Source organism: Uloborus diversus, chromosome 10 (genome assembly GCF_026930045.1).
Source record: "Uloborus diversus isolate 005 chromosome 10, Udiv.v.3.1, whole genome shotgun sequence".
NCBI classification, from domain to species: domain Eukaryota; kingdom Metazoa; phylum Arthropoda; class Arachnida; order Araneae; family Uloboridae; genus Uloborus; species Uloborus diversus.
Window position 1 is genome coordinate 21,683,092 of NC_072740.1, and position 23,690 is coordinate 21,706,781.

Sequence of the window (23,690 nt, forward strand, 5' to 3'; positions counted from 1 at the left end):
ATGCGACTGAACTGTAGCAACCCCATACTTTGCTAAAATATTACGTTAAAACTAAAATGAAAAAATGGTTTATGTAGCATGATTAGCGCTTAGTAGAGTGTTGATGAGTGTTGTATGATTAGCTCTTACGAGCGCCGGATAAAAAAAAAAAAAAACGTTTTCTTATATATATATGACAATTATTTTACAACAACTATTGTATCGTCTATAATAAGTGTTGTTAACCATCATAAAATAACACCACGACAGACACCCGGAAACAAGTTACTACTTTAACTTGAAAAATACGATAACTCCCTCTTGAAAAATTTTCATAGTTCTGTAATATTTTAAATCTTATTCTATATTATACCATTACTTTAAATAATATCGTAAGATGAATAAGAAGATTGAAATTTCTGTCATAAGAGGAAAATATGCGCTTTTACGATGTGTGCTAATATTTTCATTTGTTTTCCTTATTTAAAAAAAGAAATATAAGTACAAGAAAAGCTTTGGGAAAATACTTTTTTTTCCTGAACTGTTTACAATATTCCTTTTGAGAACTTATTTTCTTCTGTATTTTTTTTAGTTACAAATTTGTGGTTTCATTTCCGAAATGTAGTTTGTGCAGGAAGGGTAAAACTCGACGGAGACTTGAAACATGTAAATCAGCCAAAATCACCCTGGAAGAACCAGTTTACTAACCCAAAAAGTAGTCGTACTAACAACCGTAGTCATGTAAACCTCCGTTTGTAAAATAAGGAATTGGTTTTGCTTGAAATCTCACAGATTACATTCTCATTGGGCGGCCTAGTATAGTTAATTTGAATTTCCTTGTCACTAGTGATAACGGAATTCTAAAATCCTAGTTATTGAATAACAAATTCTCCAAAATCTGGTTCAATCATTTGAAATACTTGTATTGGCTGTGATTAATTGTTCTGTGACTTTTTCTATACTACATGAGAAAGTATGCAGTGTTAAGCATTCACTTCGGTTACCGTTTAAGAGCAAAAAGATGGAGTTTTGGCAGTCATGAAAATTAAACAGATGTAAACAACGTTGTGAAGGTATTGATATTTGCTTCGCATGTTTCTTCTAAAGTTACAACTTTCATATTTTTCATATAAGAATGAGTTTGAATATTTGTATAAGAACGAAAAAATATATTTCGAATGTCATTTCCTGCACTTAAACTGCATTCTTCTGTAAGTAATACGTTATTGTCTTTTTCAGGTATAAAACTTGGAGATGCATGTAACAATTCTGACCAATGTAATAAATCAACGCCAAATAGCACATGCTCCGATGGATACTGTGCTTGTAATGAAGGATTCTTCACTATTAAAAAGCTGAACATCTCATTTTGCGAATCAGGTAAGAAATATTTTCACCATTCTTTTGAAGACATTGTACGATTAGAGGGTCTACTTTTGACGATAGGAAAAACTTTTTAATGCAAAGTGTCAAGACGGGTTGTTTGTCTCGACGTTGTCGAGTAATTACAAAAGTTCAAAGGAAATTAACAGTAGGTGATCATATTATACGTGTGCAAAAAAAAAAAGATTTATTCTGGAATAAATTTATCAAAGCATACTTGATAAAATATGACATGCAGTACAGCTCCCATTAACTTTTATTTCACAATATTAATCTCTAACCTTTCATAAAACATTTATTAGTTACCCCCATTTTACGGAGTGAGATTATGTTTTAAAATCTATTGTTTTAAAACATCCCTACACGTTATCACCATGGCGTCTATAATATCATATCAAGAAAAAAAAATCCTTCAACGAATTAACTTAATCCTGCATTTATCCATCTTCAGTAGTCTTATGATTGGTTTGAATGCTAATCCTTTCAACTCATGTTCAGGTCTATTTTAGGTGGCACTTGAGCAGTTGACTTCATAAACATTTGCAGAAAATACATAGGCCCACTCCGTTTGTAGCAGGTTCTTCGCCTGAACTCCAGCTGTTTTAGAATGTTCTTTTAAAAAGTTTTGTATATTTGTCAAAGAGTCGCTCTAAAGAAAACCTTACGAGCATTTGAGTGAATCTTTAATTGATAACAAAAATTAAAATACATTCCAGATGAATAAAATGTTCCAGAAAAAAACCCCTACAAATTTGTTGACGAGAACGAATTCCGCAAAAAACTAAAAGGCGATAATACAATAATATAAAATTCATAAATAATACACTTTAGATTATTTTTTTGCTTCCAAGTCTTAACTAACAATGCTGAAGAGAGGTGGTAGATGCTGGATTAAAATGAGTGGTTAACCGAATGTTTATCATACATGTGTAGTTCTTCACTTATTTTTCTGTCCTGAACATACGTTTGTAATCTTTAATTGAAAAATAAGTAAACTTACGGGGCTTTATTTTTCAGTTTTCTATTTATAAACTTGGTTACGTTTTTGTATTCAACTTTTAACTTTTTTTGATGTTTACGATTTGAGCAAAATATCCTTAAATGATTTGAGAGTGTTTACATAATGGTTAAAAGGTCATTTTTTGCAAAACTAGCAATAAATTTCTGTTGTTAGTGACCAGAGAGAAAAGTTCGAAATAAAATGCACAAATGAATTTTTTTCTTGTTAAATAAAGCACCACAAAGAATCCTCTGGGATCTTCTAATAACTTTCCATTGACATTAGTAGTATATATTCATGCATTACTTAGACAACTTCGACTTTCTTACCCTGCAGCTAGAAGGTAGTGATGTACTGACTAGCTACGAAAATTAGATTTGGGGAATTTTGCAATTTACGAGACAATCAAACTTTTGAACTACTTCAGTGTAGGCTAGAAGCTTTTTTTGAAAAATCTCTTGGAAGTTTGTACTCCCGTAAAGATAAGTAATCGAAAAAAAGGGAAAGAAATACATTTAAAAAAACGAATGGATACGCGAAACAGTAGACTTAATTTCTCGTAAAAATATCCTAAATGCAAAACGAAGCGAATTATTTTCATTTATTAAAAACAAATAAATAAATAAATAAAATTAAAAAAAAATCAAAATGCGAGGAGTTCGGAAAGGAGGGATTTACGCATTGCATAGTCCTTACCTCTCTTAAAATATTTTACATAAATGTCCGATGTAGACATAATTACTTGTAATTTGAGAGAGTACATACAGTTTACCTGAGTTAAATGTTTCATTTTTTCACTTGATTTAACTCTTAAATTGCTAAAAGACATTGCAGTTTATTTTCGGAAATCAATATTCTATTGCCTGGTTAATTGCTTTGCTTAAACAAGTTGACATAATTTTGAAAAACATGAAAAACTTTTGATGAAGAATTAATTTTTAAATGAGGTTTGATCACGTTTAACCTATTTTTTTGTAGTTTAAAAAACCGAAATTTGATTAAAAACATTTTATTGCCAGATCGCCAATTTCAGGCATAAAAGTGTTACCAGAAAATGAGAATTTTTTTTAAAAAATTCGTTTTTTTTTTTTCTCTTTATTTTATCATATAGAACATTTCTTCTCCTTCAATATAATGAGCTCTGTGTGAGCCCTGTCCTTCTCAAAAATTCCTCCAGGCTTCTTTTTTTCGGCCATGGTCTACAAGTTATTCACTCTCAGGGGGGCAAAATTATTTTCTAGACAGTCATACCAGATTTAGTTATAAAATTGTTTCGCAAAAAATTCGAAAAATTAATAAAAATGCCGTACTTTTTTTCTTATCATATAGGCAAAAAGCAAAACCTTTATCTGCACCACTTGACGTGCGTTTGAAATACCACAGTGAATTCATGTAATTTAACATGTTTACAGTGTTAAAAAAATCTGAGCTAACTTTATTTTTAATGAATGTAATTTTCTGGATGAAAATGTTTTATTTTTTGTCACCTATAAATAAAGTAATAAATTTTTTATTAATATAAGTTTTAATGTTTATAATGTTTTCTCAATACCACGTGCAATTTAATGATACTCACTGAGTACAAAATTGTGGAAAGGTGTGTTTTAGAAGATGTTCTGTTTTGAATAAATATTTTAACTTTAGACAAATGAAGATTAACATAATAAGAAACTAATGCTTTAAAATTGTACAAAAAAATCGGTATTGGTTAAATTAGAGCTAATTTACTTATATCTGAATGAATTTCTTGTAATTTTGCATGCACTTTATTTTAAATATTGAAAAGGGAAAATATCACACAAATTTATGATCTTGAATTTTTCTCTTAAAATAATTTCCTCTTTCCCTCCCCCCTCCCCCGCTTTTAATTTTATAACAGTGAAAATATAACTAAATATGAAAATGAAATATAAAACTTCGCCATTCTTCTTTAATTTTTTTTAAATGCGTAAAAATGATGATCATTTTTTCAAATTTTGGTTTTGAATTTTTCCTTAAAATACGTTTTGAATTTCTTAACAGTAAAACATAACTAAATATACATAAAATATGGGTATACAACTTCATCATTCTTCTTTACATTTTTTTAAGTATGCAAAAATGATGATCATTTTTTCAAACTCAACTTAGATTATGGCTAGCGATGTTACTTCACATGTGTCTGATTTTTCCTTCCAATTTATTTTTTATGTTGATAATAAAAAAATAAGCTTAAAAATTATTTTATTTGTGCATCAGTACTTAATCAAGAAAAGCTTACAAACAGCTTTTTCCGGAAATTGTTGAAACTCTTACGGTTTACAAATCGTTCAACTTTTCCATTATTTCTAAGGTGAGTTTTGACACAGTTAAATACAAGCTTTGATTTTACATTTGGAAGTTTAATGATTAAAAATAGATTCAGCTGGTTTTGATACTAAAAGGTTTAATTTTGTCTTAAACTATCACCTAGAAATTAACTCGTCCAAGTGGCTTAAAGTAACTTGTGCTGTAAGTGTATTGCTTTTTGTGTAATTATTAAATATTTTAAAATAATACTATCATTAATTTAAAACGAGTTGTTAGTTTATTTGAATCATGTCATACTCTTTGACTCACTGCCAGTGGACATTGGTAGAAATTTAAAAAATTGGATAAGAATATTTAACAAATCATAAAATAAAAATCATCACTTTATTATTGGACAAACGCTACGAATTTAGAACACTATGAATTGATAAGGAGTACCTTTTACCTGCGACAAACTGACGTGCCTCGATTCTTAATTAAGGAATGCTGGCTTCTGAGGATTGGAAGTTGGAAGCAAAAACGTTTTGTAAAAATGTGTAAAATTAGGTTTTGTTTTAATTTTAAATAACAGCTGCTTATTTTTGAAATGTGTCTGAAAGAAGAAATACCTATACACATAATAAGTGAAGAACTAAGGTTTTAATTTCATTCTGTACAACATATAGATATCTGTCTTCTATGTTTAAGCTTCCTTTCTTAAGACCAGAATATATTCTGGATGGTATATGAAGATTAACATTATGTGAGAGTGATTCCGCCAAAGCAAGGCAGAAGAGATGCATAGGAGAAAAAATATGAATATCGTTTTTAAAAGTTTGTACATGTTTCGACTTTTTCCTTAATCAAAAATAAATTTTGTTAAATCATGCCATTTCCTTTAATTTTTCTTACTTTTGACATAAAAGTAATGCTATTAACTACCTTAAGCTTCAATCTTTTTATTTTGCCGCAACATTCTTTAATGTTGCAGTGTCAAAATAAAAACGATACTTGATTGCTAAGGAAAAAGGCGTTATTTAATGGTATTTATGTTTACTTTAACTTTCGTTTTTTTTTGTTTATCGGTGGAAGCGATTTTCATTAATGAATCTTTTGGTATTTTAGAAATTGCATAAGAAAATAAAAGGAATTAATAGCAAAATCGCATTTCTAAAATATATCTTTCAACGGTCTAACGAAAAAATACTTTTCCGTCCTCTCTAAATTCGCCAGAGATAGATGCTGTTAACAATAGATAATTTATGATGCTTACTGCTACAGTAACACCTTTAGAAACTCTTTTTTTACTTCCTTTTACAAACAAGGAAGTATCGTATTCGCGAAAAAAATTTCACTCAAAAATCGACCTTAATTTCCATTTTAATAACCCTCGAATGAATGTTGAGTTTTTTTTTTTTTTTTTGACTAGACCACACGTGGATAAGTGCTTAAGAACGTATAGACACGCGAAATATCCATTTTGACGATTTCCGAGTTAATTACAACGACTTTTCTCGTGACGTCTGTATGTATGTGCGGCTATGCGTATGTACGTCGCATAACTCAAGAACGGTATGTCCTAAATGTTGAAATTTGGTAGGTGGGGTCTAGTTGTGCACCTCCCCTTTTGGTTGCATTCGGGTGTTTCTAAAGGGGTCTTTTGCCCCTTTTTGGGGAGAAATCATTGTGAATTTCGATGTAAACTCAAGTGGTGTTATAGTTTGGCGGACACTTGGCGATATATCGCCAGTCTTTTGGTCGCCAAGTTTTGTCACCAACTTGGCGACAAATTTGGCGATTTTTTTTAATTTTTAATCTGGTTTCAATTCGGCCACTGTTGGTGATATTTAGAGAGTAAACTATTGAACCACATTAAAATTGCCAACAATGGGGAAAAAACATTAAATTGGAGTAAAAGGAAGTCATGTGATGCACACATCAGCTCGTTTTCTAATATTATTGAGCTCCTTACCTTTTATCTTCTTTAAATAATGTTAGTAACAAAATTATTTTTCGCTATTTCCCCATTTTATTCAGAATTCTTAAATCAGAAAATACAATATTATATAAGGTTAATTCTTAATTCGTCTTCGACAAATAAATGAAACTGCTCTCTCTTTAGCAGATTGTTATAAACATCATTAAATGCCGTTTTTGTTTTGGATGAGTCTTAAAATGTATTTCTTAATAACGCTTAAATTCTCTCAGTCATTCTTATTAACGCTCAATTTCTCTCAGTCTTAATTCAGATCACAATTCTTTTAACTTCTTTACATGTCTCTAAGCGAAGATATTTTCATGGCAAGAAAAAAAATCGTAAAACATTTAAAACACATTTACAGTTTCATTCTTAACACTTAAAGGGCTATTTGGTCTTGAAGGATTCATTATGAACATTAGTAAAGGTCGTAACCATATTTTTTATTGTATCTTCAATTTTTCTCAGTCTTAATTCAGATCACAATTCTTTTACATTCTTTATATGACTCTATGCGAAGATATTTTCATGGCAAAAAAAGAAAAAAAAATCGTAACACATTTTAAACACATTTACATTTTCATTCTTAACACTTAAAGGGCTATTTATTCTTGATGGGTTCATTATGAACATTATTAAATTTCTTAACCGTATTTATTGATCGTAATTTCAATTTTTCTCAGTCTTTATTCAGTTTACTATTATTTTACATTCTTTATGTATCTAAGCAAAGATATTTTCATGGCAAAAAAAAAAAAAAAAAAAAAACACATTTTAAACACATTTAAATTTTCATTCTTAACACTTAAAGGGCTATTTGTTCTTGAAGGGTTCATTATGAACATATTAAATGTCGTTTTTGATGGATGTTATCTAAAGCCTACTTCCAGAGTAGCACCTTTTAGCAATAACTTTTCCTCCTTTCAGAACACTATAAGTCTCATCATCATTTATCATCCTTCGGCACTGTCACCACCATAGTTCTTTTTGCCGTTTTGTGTGCGTCAGCATGAAAAATTAATTAATAATAGCTTTAAAGAATTTTGATTGGACTATTTCCAAACATATGTTCCTTGTGTGACTCCAAGCTCTCTTACTAGAAACTTAGAAGTACTTTATTTATGACAAGAAATTTCAGCTCAAATTTTAAAAGTATATTACAATGTATTTATTATTATATCAAAATAAAATGTCTCTAAGTTAAAATGTTTTTTAAGTTATAAATATTTTAAATAAGTTTCCCTAATAAGAGTATACTATGAACTTAACTATAATTATCTTGTTCATTTGTTACTTAAGTTGCATATGTTTAGAAATTTAAGAAAATATATTGATCAGTAACAACGACAATTTAAAACATAAACAACGCACTAAATTCAAATTTGAAAAAAAAAAAAAAGGTGCGTTTATAATGTTTTATTATTTTTTTTTTTTACATATTAGGGTGTATGGTATGTGTTTAAGGGTATGGGTGTGTATAGGTGTGTAAAGGTATGTGTTTATTTCATAGTCCGTATTATCCGTTGGTATTATTCGTCTGTCAATGTATGTTCGTATTATCTGTTAAGTTAAAAACACATTTTTAATCACTATAATTTGATTATCTTAAACATAAATTCTGGAAAACACTCCCTTTTATCGACAATCTACATGATATTAGCATGAAACGAAGGATTCAAGAGTTAATTAAACCAATCTGCAACGTGCGAATATTATGTATGATAGAAACGAAAATATTGCTATTTTTTGATGAAATCACATGGAACATTACATCAGGCGTTTAGTATCAAAACTACCTTAATCAATTAGTTTTCATTTTTTTTTCTGAACTTGATACTTCTTGGTGGATACTATCATGCTACAAAGTGAAGTGGAAGACATAGAACTCCATCACATGGAAAATTACTACCATATACCGATTTTCTTTGAAAAACGGTATAATTCATAGATGATTTTTGTCTCTCGAGTAAAATTTTAAACAGTAGAGCTGGCTTTGATAGTGCCTTAAATATGAAATATAACTGTCAATATACACTCAATATTGAATCGTTAGCATAATAATTTGAGCTTTTAAATAGCATAGTTCACTTTAAGCTCTGTTATAGCATATAGTGATTCACTACAGGTTTGAAATTTTACAAGTGACAAGTCTAAAAAAATTAACTGCATTTTCACTTTTCGTCGCCTTTGGGTGCCTTCAAAACAATTTAGATTAAATAAAAATTTTCATTTTACATTTATGTCAACGTAATAAATGTAAAAACTTTAAAAAAGCAAGTTGTGCTTTTCAACATGGCAATGAAAATGTGAAACACATAAAGCATTTAAGCTAAAAACTAACTTGAATATTTCAGTTATTATTCAAGGCATTGTATACATTTTCAAGTCAGATGCGTTTTGTTAAAGTCTTATTTTTTGTTTCATTATTTTTTTTAATGAAAAGGGGGGAAAATGTAATGAAAGAGTTCAAGTTTGACCTTTTCTTTCTGACACCGCTTGTTATTAAATTGTTGTTTTTTTTCCGTATGAAGAAAAGCCTGAGTGTCCTTCATTTGTAGCTATACAAGAAAATGGAACAAAAACGTTACGTAACGAATAAATGCAACATAAAAAAACGTATCTGGCACTTGGTTATATTTTCCCAACGACTTAAGTGCGGCACTTTCAGCAGAGGCATTAGTTTATGCGGGCATCATCTCCTTTTTCCGTATTTCGTCAAGTATAAAATACAATTTACGGTAGAAATAAATCTAAATTTTCACAGATCCTTCGCTATCAGTTTTTATTTGTACGCGATTTGGCTCCCTGCCAACTGCATTTCCCCATCACTGTTAGCATTAATCAATTTTCTCCCCAGCTCGAGAAAGAACATAACTTCAAAGAGCAGAATTGGAATAATTTTCTACTGTGATGAGAGTCAATAATTCAATGACAGATGTTTAACTTTCCTATTCTTTTTAGTTCACCTCTTAGCATTTGCGCTAATTATTGGAAAGATTAATTATTCCTCTTGGAAAATTTGCTTTAAAAAATTTTAATATTGATTTTCATTCACAACAGAACGGAATCTTTATAAAAGCAATTTGAAGTGGCCTTTGATTGTCAGGTGATAGGCTGTTAGCTTTGAAAAGACTAAACAAAATAGATTGCATTTTGAGACGAGAGTACTTTTGAATTCATAGAAAAGCAAATTTATTTCTAAAAGCTCCGTACATATTTATAATCGTTGTCTGCAAATATAATTAAACTATCCACTTTTAATGCATTACAAAAGTGTGATGTTGTCTTAAGCTTTAAATCAGCTGATTTATATCCCTCGCTTTCTATGAATTTCAGAAGCTAGCATTGAACGATACTCTATTTTATGTTCTTGTTTTTACAAAAGTTTTGGCTAATGTGATGTAGGTTAGGAAACGCAAAGTTCGATAATTATTTTTTGAAAATAACCATTATAATTTTGTACCGATAATTACTGCTGTAAATTGAATTTTATAAATTTGAATTCTATAAATGCCGCGCATGGTAAATGCTTTGGTTAAAGTTTTGAAACCAGTTGTCGCCAAAGTTCTTTGTTTCACTGTTTTTCGACTTTGAGACTTCGTTTATTTTTCTCGATGTATTAAGTACACTTCATCTCACGGACATGTGAAAGTTGTGACTACCATTTTAAAAAGTTTCTGAAACGTTTAAACGTTATGTGCATTGGCGCCCATATGCAAAATTTTAAGGGGGTGCTCAGATATTTTCCCCATGTTTAAGAAAGATATTTTCTCCATGGAAGCCGATTTCAATACAGATTAGATTTATTAAAAATTGACATTTTTCATAACTTATTCATTAATGGCTGGAGAAGAAATGTTTTTACATTTCTGCAAAGAAAAAGTACTAAAAGCAAGGAAGTTCTAATTTATAAGGGGGGGGGGAGAGCTTGAGCCCACACTTACCCCCCTATATGGGCGCCCATGGTTATGTGTGCTATCTGGGCTAATGTTTAATGCAATAACAATTCATTCTGTCTTGTTAAAGACCTTTAGTTTTTTTTTTTTTTTTTAGATTTAACCACAAAACAAACGTAGAAAAATCATGTTAAAATGATCCGTTTAATGTTTATTTAAAACTGAAAAACATTCAGATCGGGAAATGTGAAATGTAGTACTGACGTAATAAGAGGGTTGATCCAAAAGTAAGGTTTTCATCAGTTTTAAAATTATACAGCACTGTCTATTCCCATTGAAATTTACATCGTTGCAAAGCAAAAACGTTTCTCTAGTTTTATATATAATGGCTATCTTTTTCTGTACATGTGCATTATTGTCGACGGTGCCATAACTTCTGTATAGAGTGTCACAGAATTCCACCGCCAACACTTTGAGGAAGCGTTTCACCCCTTTTTTACTTCGTCGTCGCTCTGGAAACGTTGGCCATCAAAGTGCTCCTGAAACTTAGGAAACAAGTGGTAATCACTAGACTCGAGCTCCGGACTGCAATCAAGAACGGAGTAGTTTGTTGACTGTAATTTCCCACTCTGGCGGTGGAATTCTGTGACACTCGATACAGAAGTTAAGGCACCGTCGACAATAATGCACCGAAAAAGATGGCGATTATGTGTAAACAAAGATAAACGTTTTTTCTTTCCAACGATATAAATTTCAATGAGAATAGACAGTGCTGTATGTTTGTAAAATTGATGTGTACTTTACTTTTGGATCGTATCATTGCAGATAATTGGACAAAATGGAATATTTAAAAAAAATGTAGTGCTGGCGGGCGTATACATAAGAAAAAAAAAGAACTCTTACACGTTATCTGCCTCTTGCATTCATGAGAAAATCCCAGTCAGGACAAGCGCGTAGTGCAAATGGATTGATGTTATTTGTTTAGGGTATTTTAACAAAATCCGTTAGAAATTTTTAATAAGTAATACTTAAGTACAGTAGAGCTCCAAGAACTCTTATTATCCGAATCACTTTCAGAATTGCAAATATATGAATCGCAATGATTATAATCGCAAGATAATGATTCTATCTACGCGCTAGTTCCTCCACGAAACTAATCGAACAGTTTACTTTGACCGATATATCCAGCTACATGGTCTGTACATACTGTACTAACGTACAGTTTTTTTTAAGCATACTTAAACAACAAGTAAAAAATGTTGCTTTTTCTTATTTTATTAATTAAAATATCTAATTCTTTAAAAATGGTTTTTATCTTACATTTTCAGCACACATTCAGTAATTAATCAAAATCGACCCTTTTTTCAGATAAAATCCAACCATCTGAATTTTTGATTATATGAATGGGTCCGGTCCCAATTGATTCGGATAGTTGGAGGTCCACTGTACATTAAAGATACAATTATGAAATTACTAATATTCAATTTCTTTGATTCATATCGTATTTTACATGGTAAATTACCGATGAAACCCGTAACATGAACAGAAAGTTTAGTGTCAGTAACCAATGAATTACGCGGGCTGAATGAGAAGGTTAGTATCGATCACCGGGGAGCGACAAAACCGCTGATTCGTTTACAAATTTTTTTTCCTACATTTTACTTAAATTTATATTTAGTGATTTCATTTATTTATAATTAAATCTATTTATCGATTAAACACACTTAATGTCGATTTTTCTATGTTATAAAACATAGTAATTGATTTCAATCATTAGCCATGGTACATAACAATTTCCTCTCTGTTTGCTATATTTATTCAGCTTTCTGAGGATTATTAATCCGTATTTTCAAATGTAATCTTTTAAAATATAAAAGACAAATTATTATGTTATTATAATCATCCCTCAGATCTTTTTGATATTGGATATCTCTTTTAAGAAAATTCCGCCACTTTAAAAAATACTAAAACAAGAAAGAAGTATAAACGATATAACCCACACACGTTATCTAAACATTAATTGTATTAGCATATTTGTTCGCTATGATGATTCTTCTTTTTATTTATTTAGGGAAGATAAGTGAATATTTTATTTAGTATAAAATGAGATATTTTCTGTGAATTTATCTTCCTTATCATAAAAACCATTCTATTCATAAGCTATTTATGAAGGGTAGCAACTTTCCAAAGACAACTTCTTATATATAAAGCAAATATAAAACTTTCAATTTTGTTTTTAATATTTCTTCAGTTTGTACAGATCCTGCTGCTGTAGTCTACGCTTGCTAAGCCAAATTGTCTAAAATTGTACGAAAAACTGTCTTCGTGACATTCATTGAAGTACAAGGTCTTTGTGACACTAATTTTTCTTGACAAACACTTGTTGAAATTATTTTCCGACTGATGATTCTTCTAAGCGGACTCTCGCGTGTATTTAATACCAAAAATGATACCACGCACCCTATCCCTATATATAAAGAAAACATTATCGATGATCATTAATTTGTTTGATTTTTATGATCAACTTTTAACATCTATGTTAGTTGTGACATGCAGTTGTTGAAAGTCTCTGACAATCGAGAACGAATTAGGCAAAAAAAAATTTTTGAGGCCTGTTTCAGAAAATGAGGTACCACTGATGCGCTAGAGTGCTTTTCTTTTATTTTGTAATGTATTTAATTAAGCAGCCCAGTAACTTAACTTTTCACAGGTTCTGAACATAACTTAAATTGTGCCGTGAGACGAACTACAACCGTAATATACAGGGTGTCCGAAAAATCACTGACACCCTAAGAAGTTTAGAGAAATAAAACAAACTCTCATATGAATGTGCGGTTTGCACAAGAATACTTTACAGGTTCATGAATTTTTTATGACATCGTTTAAAAAAAAAAAAAAACCTTCCAAATCGCGTATAAAGGTGGCACTGTATAGTCACAGTTAGAAAAACAAACGAAATGTTTAGTCATCTTATTAAACATAAAGAATACCTATCATTACTAGAGTTGAATATGTGCACCGTTTGTTGCTCAAACCACATCAAAACAGTACGGGTGAATGCTGTACCTTGAGACACCGCTAATTTCTAAGAATCTATTTTTTAGCAGACATGTTTTTGTAGTCCTAATAGTAACCTTCATTACTAAATAATACCATAGTAACAATCATCATCAAATGAGTAAATTGACGATTTTGTGAGAGAAAGAAAATTTTCTGACTCCAAAAAATATTTTCTTCACTTTTATTTCATTTTCTGTCTTTGTATATGTAAAACTAATCAACTGAAATTTATATTGTTATAAAAGAGAAGTACATTAAATATTTTGGTTACGAGAAACTAATGAAAGAGCATCTAGATCGATCACCATTTTGGTTTTTCTTAAACCACGTGGTGATAGTAGCTTGGGACAGCCAAACATATTGCACCTTAGGACACGTTCCAAGGTACAACATATGCATGGTTCTTAATAATTAAGATAGGTTTAGGAACAGGGAAAAATGTTCTACTCTTATGTAGTCTTTTAAACGCATTCAATGTTAGATAATTATTCATTGATTCAATATTCACAATTCATTATTCATGATTAAAATCATTACCATGAAAAAACATGTTTTTTGATGCAAAATTGGTTCTAGTTTATGACTGTTTCCTGAATTATGAAGACTTTCCCGTGGTACAACACGATGTGTTCCAAGGTACAATAGGATGTTGTACCTTGGGACATCTTGGAACTCTTACTTTAAATTGATGGCAATATTTTATTTTTAAAATGTCTGAATTTAAAAAAAATATTGCATTGAAATATGTTGGGGTATTTTAACTTGACTTTTAGATTTTTGATTTGATTTGAATAATTGACTATAAAATTTAAAATATGAAAAGTGTCCAAAGGTAAAACACTATTCCCTACTAAAGTTCATCCCTTGTTATAACTATCATAGACAGCGGACGCAGTTAAGCCTACTTAGATGATTCGCATTTTCAGATCTTCAATGCTAGCAATGCTACACAATTTTATTTACCAAAAAAAAAAAAAAAAAACAAACGTGAACCGATCCGATAAGTATTATGGAGCAAACTGCAGATTCATACGATAATTTTCTGATTTTCTGAATTTTTTAAACTTGTAAAGTTGATGAAAGTTGCGATTTGTTTATTAAATGAATTTATTTCATTCAAACATTGAGAGCATTTAATTAGATTCGCTATCCTAACTCTTTTAAAAGATCCAATTGATTCTCTCATATTATATTGAGCTCATGAAAGCTAAAACCGCTCTCTGAAACTTGTAAGAAATAGAAAGTTAACAGTTTAACTTAATTATTGCTTAAGAATTTCATTTGTAAACGAAGAGGGTGATTTCAAATATTCTGTAACCAGTGTGGAACAACCATGTTTAATAAGTATGTATTTCTAACCGTGAACCATTTGTCTTAGTACGACAAAAAGAAAATTTCAGAATTATTTAAAAGCTGAAAGCAGTTTTATAAGAAATAACAATGGGAGATATATATAGTGAATTTCAAATTTATAGGACAATTACTGCTTTTGGCAGTTTTTCACTATTTGTGATTCTCCGGAAATAAATCTATGAAAATAAAATTTATAAATTTAATCAAGGATTTCTATTGTTAAACATTGCGAGTTTAATAATATTACAAAAAAAAAAGGAAATATTTGGGGTTGCAAAGTCGCAGAAAACTTTGGACATTTGAGGAGTTGAGAAGCAAAGGGATAACCGATACAAATGATAGGAGAACCTCTAATCTGCTTTGCGGCAAGAAATAGTACTAGTGACCCTGGTAGATGCTGCTATACAGTATGATTAGAAAAACTTTTCAATGAAAGCCTATTTAGGACCGGATTTTTCAACGTGATTTATTCGAAACTTTAAATAGTCCACTTAAATCCTTTTGCTTCCCACTGTCTCATTTATGTTAATATTTATAATTAAGGAATTAATTTTATAATTTCGATGCATCTTTTAGAAAATGATAAAAGATACAATTCTCTCAGGAAAAAGGGTACGATGAAATTGAGGCATTGTGTTAGATAATTGCTTCAATTACGAGCATATCTAAAGAACTTAAAAGATCTCGCCGCGTGATTCCAAGTTATCTAAACGATCCAAATTCAAACGGAAAAGAACGCCGATGATATGTATAAGAACCACGTTTTAATTCGTTTTCAAAAAAAAAAAACTTCATACCGTCCCTTCGAAAGCGAAATTTTAGTAGCAGTAATGTTACAGCTTGGGCGGCTTTTTTGTCTTCAGGAATGCTTGGTATCTAGTTTACATTTAATACAATTAATAATTCAAAATACGTAACATTATCAAAAAATACCAAAGAATGTAAAAAGAAAAAGGTTGTTTACATTTAAAATTATAAATGTTCCTCAAAACTCCCGATTTATCCCCTAAAATTCCCGGATTTATTTCTAATGTTCAAAATCATTGGGTTTTTGCATCTTTAATTGTCTTGGAGGACACTCTATAGAAATCATACCCTCTGCAGAAAAGTTAAAATTTGAAAGTTGCGTTGAATCGCCGAGCTACAGCGATGGAATTTGTGCTACCATTGCTCTCGACTCAAACCATACTTTACGATTCAAAAAGTCTAAAGTGAATAAACATTTTGATAGATGCAGAAAACAACTAAAATTAACTTCAAATACATTAAAACTTTATTTATGGATCTCATTACACTACATACCTTTTAAATAAGTTACTGTTAAATTTTCCCCCAAGCATACCTTAATTATTTATATTGCTAATTGAGCTGTAGCACGTTTTAGAGATATTTTAAATGCTAGACTAATTTTACTTTGTATATAGCGTGATACATTCTTAACAAATGCATGAACGTAACGTTCTGAAGCAAAAATTGTAAAATATATTGCTTCAAAACACATGTTTGCACTATATTTGCCAATTCGTTTGTCAGTCTTTCTAAATTTAGTTTTCGTACAAAAGCAAACGGTTACTACTTACCTCATTGACGTTCAACATAAGGATTGCTTTTCTCTGTTTCACCATTTGCTCTTCATATAAGGAAGTCAAAATAGAAGCACCTAAACTTACGTTTCTCGTCTAGCCGTCTTTTTTTTTCGATGAATATTGATCTTGAAATTTGTTAGTTTAGGTTTACATTGAAACTTTTAAGGCAGAATCTTGGCATATATATATATAACGAATAGTTATCACAGAAAATGTACATAAATCTTCAACAATAAACTTCCGTCTTTTTAATACCATTATATTTAGAAAAGCATTAATGGTCAAAACTGAAGAAATATATGTCTCCCCATAAATCCTAAAACATTCCAAATATTCTCCATTTTTTCCACTCTCACACAATGACAGACGCAAACAAGTGTTGAAATCAACAAGTAGATTTCGAAAACATTTAAATGTCTCAAGAGCGTTATAGCACAATTGTGTTTAGGAAAAAATGATTTTGAACAGTTGATTTCATTTTCATTCATTATTGGTGATTTTTGTTTATATAACTAAATTACTATTCAGAAATTTATTTCTTTATAATGTTTAGCATGAATTACATATTGATTCTTAATTCAATAAAGGCACATGTCTAAATAAATCTAACAAAAACTATTTTTAATGTGAAATGTTCACCGTTTTAACCGACGAAATAGAGCATATGCTGTAAGAGAAAGTAGAAGATCTATAAGAATACATGAAATTGGATTGTGTAGCATTGGCCAAGTTTTTATTTTTTAACTTTACATTAAATGATCTAAAAAAATTTAACTACATTTTTTTATTTTCTGTAAAAAGTTATAACTGCACTTTTTACCTTTTTGTTTCTTCATTGAGACTGCAGTTGTTCCGAAAAAAGAAGATTCTGCTATAATTCTTTTAGCATAGTTGTCGTATCCACAGAATTTTTACCCTTTTTAAGCTGAATCTAGAAAGTAAGTGCCGTTTGCGAATATTTCTCGCGTATTTAACGGCACGAAAGCTGTGAATGTGTAGTTACATCTATCCTCTTGAGTACGAAATAGAAATAAAGAGCATTTTGTTTGATTCCGGTACGAGTCCAAGTCGTTGTTTGTCGGTTATTCATAATTAAAAACAATTGAATGCACTAATAGCACTGAAAAAAGAAAAGTTATGAAGCATGAATGCAGCAAATGTTCCTCTAAGTGAAACTTGCAAAGACATCTCAATGACTGAAGGTAGGAATAACGGTGATTGGAAGATGCTGCTTGATTTATTTTTCAGCGAGTCATTCTACCATTCTTCCAGCAATTTGACCTTCCCTCCTGCTTTCATTTCTTATCTCAAGAAATTTCTTGCCGGTTAGGCCTTTTGCAAGGGATACTGATATTCGGGCAAACGTCCAGAACTGACTCAGGTCACTTTAGGCCAGATTTTACGAAGCTGGTATTTTACAATTTAGTGCTAAGATAAAACATGCATTTATTCGCGTAGTGAACAAGTTGTTTCAGTCGAGTAGATTCTTTGAAGTTAATTGACAGATGAGTGAAGCAGACAGGGACCATGATGGATTTCGCTGTTTGATTTGTTTTTCTATGAATCTTCTGGGACCTAGCTCCCTCGTAATTCCAATTATTTTCTTACCCTAAGAAGTTTTTTTTGCTGGTAATGACATTGCAAGAGAAAATGAAACCAAGGTAAAAGTTCAGAACAGATTCAAGTCCAAGATGGCCAAATTTTACGAATCTGGTAAGTTGTAGTTAACGCCAAGATATGACACATGCGTTTTTCTAATGGTGAATTTATCGAAAAGTAGTTTCACGTATGTAGATTTTTCCGTAATAAAATACAAATGGAAATATAATGCTAATTTCTTTTACTATGGGTGTCCCAAAAGTTCTTAAACACATACAAAACATTAAAATTTTACTTGCCAAGTAATAACAATTTTTTTCCAAAATGCTGAAAATTCAATTTTTAGCAAGTGCTTACGAACTTGGGACAACCATCAATAACCAGGTAAAATTTGAATGAACGTTGTATTATTTTCCTAAGCCATAGTAATAGAAATTTTGCTTAGTAATGAAAGTGAGAATGTAGCAAAATTTTGCATACAAAAAATATGTCTTGGTAAAAATATATTCTTACTGCGCGTTGAAATCCTAAAATTCCTGCATTAGAAATAATATTGAAAGTGATACTCATGAGATCAGTAATTATCGGAAACGCATACAGCATAAATATCTTGAAATAAAAATATGTTTTCGCGGGCATCCGTTTAGTTTATAAAAAACAATCCAATCCATTTCGCAAAATACAATTACATTTAAGTGTCAACGTAACTATGTAGATATAAGCAACGTGGTTCTTTCATAACATCTGACCTTAATGGGAAGTAATTTTATCCATAATTGTCATTGAAACCATTCTGTAGCGATCACCTTCATCTGCTTACGGCATGCCTTTGTCGTAAGACACCACTTACTTCAGCTTCCTTTGGTGCATGTACAATATATATCCTTACAGAACTGGAGAGGTTTTATGGCCCCTCATAAAGCTCTCATTCCACCTTCACATTTTCCTTAGTCTTAAGTTATGCTCAAAGTGTATCAAGTATTAAAATATAATCCTCACACTCAGGTCGTTAAAATAATTACTTGACGCCGCCTGCTAACTGTGTGACGGTCATTACTATAATTCGTTTATTATGATTATGCTATGCGTACTTGGCTTTTTTCTTCCGATATTAAAGTCAAATTGGATATGGTGCTTTTGCTTTTTCTATAAATTGAATGGAAAAACTAATGACTATTTTTTTTTTTTGCTTGAGCTTTAGATCTTAAGGATAAGATAAAAACACATTTTTCCAATTTTATTCTTAGTATGTCTATTAATCAGGGCCTAGTTTCATAAGCGCTCTTTACAAAATAAAGAACCAGAAAACCGGGAATAAAATTTTGATAAATTTTATTTCACGCTTTCGAAAAATAAAGGAATCAGATATTAAAGCGATACCATTTATTTTCTACGAATAAAATACTATCGCAATTAAGAGAAGGCAGGAAAGACCCTGAGGCTCGATAAAGATATAAATTTCCATTCAACATAGTTGAGGCTTATTTATTTTAGAGGAATAAATTTTAATTAATCTATTCCAATTACTTTTGTGAGAACAATTGTTTATTAATGTACTGCATTGAAATATTTATATTTTATTGGTAGTGTTTTACTTAATTTTGTTACCTATTTGTTTCATTTTTATATTTTTAACTGAAAGTATCAAAAACAATCGCGATTTATATTTGATCACATAATTTGTTTCTTTCTTTCCCTCAAGCTGTTGTCTATAATTTTCAGAATAGTTGCATTGATTTCCTTCTGATTCGACTTGATAAAGCATTACGTTTTCGTGCAATAAAGGACAAGTTAAGGATTATTAATAATTATAAAGTGAAATAATTGTAATTTAGTTGCACCATTGTTTATGGTTATTTCTACTCAGTAGCAGTTTCAGGTAAAAATGAAAAAAAAAAAAAGTTTTGATATTGAAAAATATTTTTGCTCAAAAGTTACACATTCTGGACAATGACCCATATTTCCTGTCGTGAATCATATACTTAGCTCAATATTTTTTTCAATCAATGTTAAACATTTCTCTGATATCTATTTGAACCCACCAAATAGTACGGGAAATCTTTCTAATAAAGTAGCAATTTGCACCCGACATACCATGACGGGTGATTTTCTAGTAGTAATAATAAACAGCTTGTGTTGCAAAACAATTATAATACATATACGTCATGCCACTTCATACTTGCAAATTAATAGGTATAAACAGCGTTGTTTTGGGTAAATGTCCTTTTCTTCACAAATTTCTTCTTCTGTACTGATCAATTAATTTTCCGTTTGTAAAGAGTCCTTACAGTAGCTGTGAAATAACTATGTGTCGTAAGTTTTTGATAATTGTCACTTTTTTTACGTCGTCCTTCTATTTTACTCACAGCTAAGGTGCGTTGAACTACATTTGTTCGGCTTTTTGTTTGTTTGGGATTGTAGCCAATAACCATAGTAGATTTTAATTTGTCAAACAATTAAAAACAACATTAAAATTCAAACGTTTTGAGTTAATATGCAGTAATTGCAGTGAAGTACATATACTTTTAAAATTAGCCAATATAAAAATTAAAGTAAACATTACCTATCTGAAGGTCGTTAAACTAATATTTGTTGTCTATCATATACCTTTAGCTGCTGCGAAAAAAAGAGTGATAAACATATATTTACAAATCAAATGGTTAATTCTTACAATAACCAGAATGTTCTAGTGCTTTTAAACTGTTAGTTTAAAAAATATTTTATGGTACATAGTTGAAAAACCTCTTCCACTATTTTTTTTTCGGTAGAATACGAGACATTTTCAATGTTTTTAGACAAATTCGAGTTACTTAAGAAATATTAACTGACGAATGTTTGAAAATATTATTACAGGAAACCAAATGAATCAAAAGAAAAGATCAATAAATTATTTACACCAAAAGCAAATTACTTAGTGTTTTCCTTATATACCGCTGCAACATTTATGAGATAAAGAGTTTTTAACAAAACGAAATTACTTTAAAGGCGCTACACATTAGCTATTCAAGACGGGATAGGAACGAATTTCTACTAAATGACTGAAGCATTCATTACTATTTCATCAAATGATCTTGGCTGAGAGAAAAAAAAAAAGAGAAGATTGCCCTACCATTTTGTTGGATTTGATCATTTTCAGAAGTCCGATTTCTTACGATCTCAGCGAATTTCTAATTCTGGTAATTTAGAAGGAGTGTCGTATCTTACCTCATTCCATTACCCGAATTAAAGATTTCAGTTTCCTTGTTCAAACGAGCCAATGATGTCTGATAGGAAGACTAAAGTTAAAGAATGAAGTTTAATGAAAAACTGAAGAGATCGGCAAGAGATTCAGGCTTCTTGAGAGTTCAAAATCATCCATTCATCCATTTTAATGGACTCATTTATCGAGTTTAATGGAATATAAGTTAAGGAGATCCATCATTTAAGGATAAAGAAAGAAAATAAGAAACTAGACGGTGAAAAGAAGTATTTTTGTTCAAGAAAATATCTTTTATGAAGAAAAAAAAGAATCGTACAGTGGTTTTCTTTGTTTATATTAAAGTTAAACGCATATGTTTAAATATAAAAGAAAAAACTGCAAATTTCACTTTAAACTATTCTGGAGTAAATGCTCACATACGTTGGTTTTGAAACTAAAACATAGGTATTGTATATTATTTAAATATGAAGCCAGTAGAAGCAACGGAGTATAAGTGCCAAAAAAAAAAAAAAATGGAGATAACTAGCATAAATAGTTGAAGAAACTAGAATTGGAAGTAAAGGCAGTACTAGTCGCTCTGGTAGGTATTGCTACACAGCATAATTCAGAAAAAAAACTTTCAACGAAAGCTTACGGTTTTAACTCACTGGTGTTTTACCAAATATTTGGTATATGAAACTTAAATTTTAAAAAATGCATCATGCACCGCGAATACTAATAAAAGAAACATTTCTTGTGGCAAAAAAAAAAAAAGACTACCCCAAATAATAAATAGTGAATAAAATGTTTACGATATGCCAGCGGAAGTACACATATTTATGAATAATTAGGAACGTTAGAAACGTCCAACACTTTCAATGTCGTATTTAATAAAGTCACTATTTAAACACTTCATTAAAATTTTGATTGTTGCACAATTTAATGCAAGGAAAAAAAATATTGAAAAATATATTTACACTTTTGAAGAATAGCTTTGACAATTTATGTTACATACCCTGATACCCGTCGTCTTGAAATTGAAATCGCCCTAGAACTCGCCATCATATTCTAATCATTTTTAAAACTCTCTTCCTTTAGTTCTGCATTACCCTCCTAGAGACCTCAGGTAATATTGCAGCTACTTTTTGACAGAAGCAGAAGACAGCTTTCAGTTCTTGACTTACACTGGTCGACATAAGACTTAAATACTTCTAGAGAAAGAAAACGCAAGAAACAATATTGAAGGAACCTCTACTGACCATGGAATATCATCTCGTAATGATATCAGGTGCCCATTAAGCATTCGTCGCGGGGAAGGGGGACTGATTCACCGATGCCTTTGTTGAGTGCAATCACACTAAGTTGCTGGGTCCAAAAATCAAAACCCCTCTAGATCGTTGAGTCTTTGCTTCTGGTGGTTCTGTAGCATCTGCAACCAGTAGAAGTTTCTGTTACTGTTATGCCTTCCTCTTCAAAAAAGTATGTCCTGTAATTTTGAAATCAGCAACAGCACACGCTGCAGTAACACATTGGCTGTGAAGAGGTCGTTCGTGGACCTGTTATCGGTCCGATACCGGAAATGTGTATAGATGCATCTCGTCAAATGAATGAGGGATTCGTCGCATGACAGTAATGTAGTAACGTAGCTATAGTACAAGCATGCGGGACTGTAAATTCCGTTTATGGTAGCAAATAAAGTGGTGAACTACATTCTGTTCAAGGTCACGATAGGGATTTACGCCACATCTTTATGTAGCAAATGTGGCAATTATCTCCGCCGCACTGTGTATACAAATGCGACAATTATTTCTGCCGTATACAAATGTTGCAATTATTTCTGCCGTATACAAATGTGGGAAATATTTCTGACACACTGTGTATGACTGATTTATAACGTCGATTCGCTCATAAACACACACACACACAAACACATACACACACAAAGGGAGAAATAAACACCCATCTAAACACACCTATACATTCTTCCCAAGTTAAGCTAAAAAATAATATATTCAATTTTGACGAGTAACAATTGTAACAATAATGCTAAATTGTTAAATAAACTTTTAAAATAACTCAAAATACTGCACAGAGGGTAAGCCAAAAATTTTAAAGAGCAGATAAAATATTTCTTAAAGATTATCTATGCCCCCATTATTACCCGAATGTGTCACTTTAAGTGAGATTTATCAAGCCATTTTTTTGCACTCGTATAAATCTCCATGAATATACAGTGAATCCGAGTTAATTGCTTTAAAACTCAATTTTAAAGAGAGCAAAAAAATAAAATGAAAAAGAAGGGGGAGGGAAACTCCTATAATCCTAATTATAGCCACCATTGTTCTAATCAATCTAAGAACTGTTTCTTCAACAGAGTTCTTAAAAGTTTATTTTGCATTTACAGTAAATG

At 30.7% G+C, this 23,690-nt stretch overlaps 1 protein-coding gene across 1 annotated transcript in view; it reads left to right on the plus strand.

Annotated features, from left to right (window-relative positions):
- Window positions 1-1,114: 1,114 nt before the first annotated feature.
- Window positions 1,115-23,690, plus strand: part of LOC129231686 (uncharacterized) — an 86,301-nt gene continuing 63,725 nt past the window's right edge. Inside the window, exons 1-2 of the mRNA XM_054866048.1 lie at window positions 1,115-1,118; window positions 1,219-1,359. Of these exons, the coding sequence (XP_054722023.1) occupies window positions 1,115-1,118; window positions 1,219-1,359 (145 nt within the window). The remainder of the gene's footprint in view (window positions 1,119-1,218; window positions 1,360-23,690) is intronic.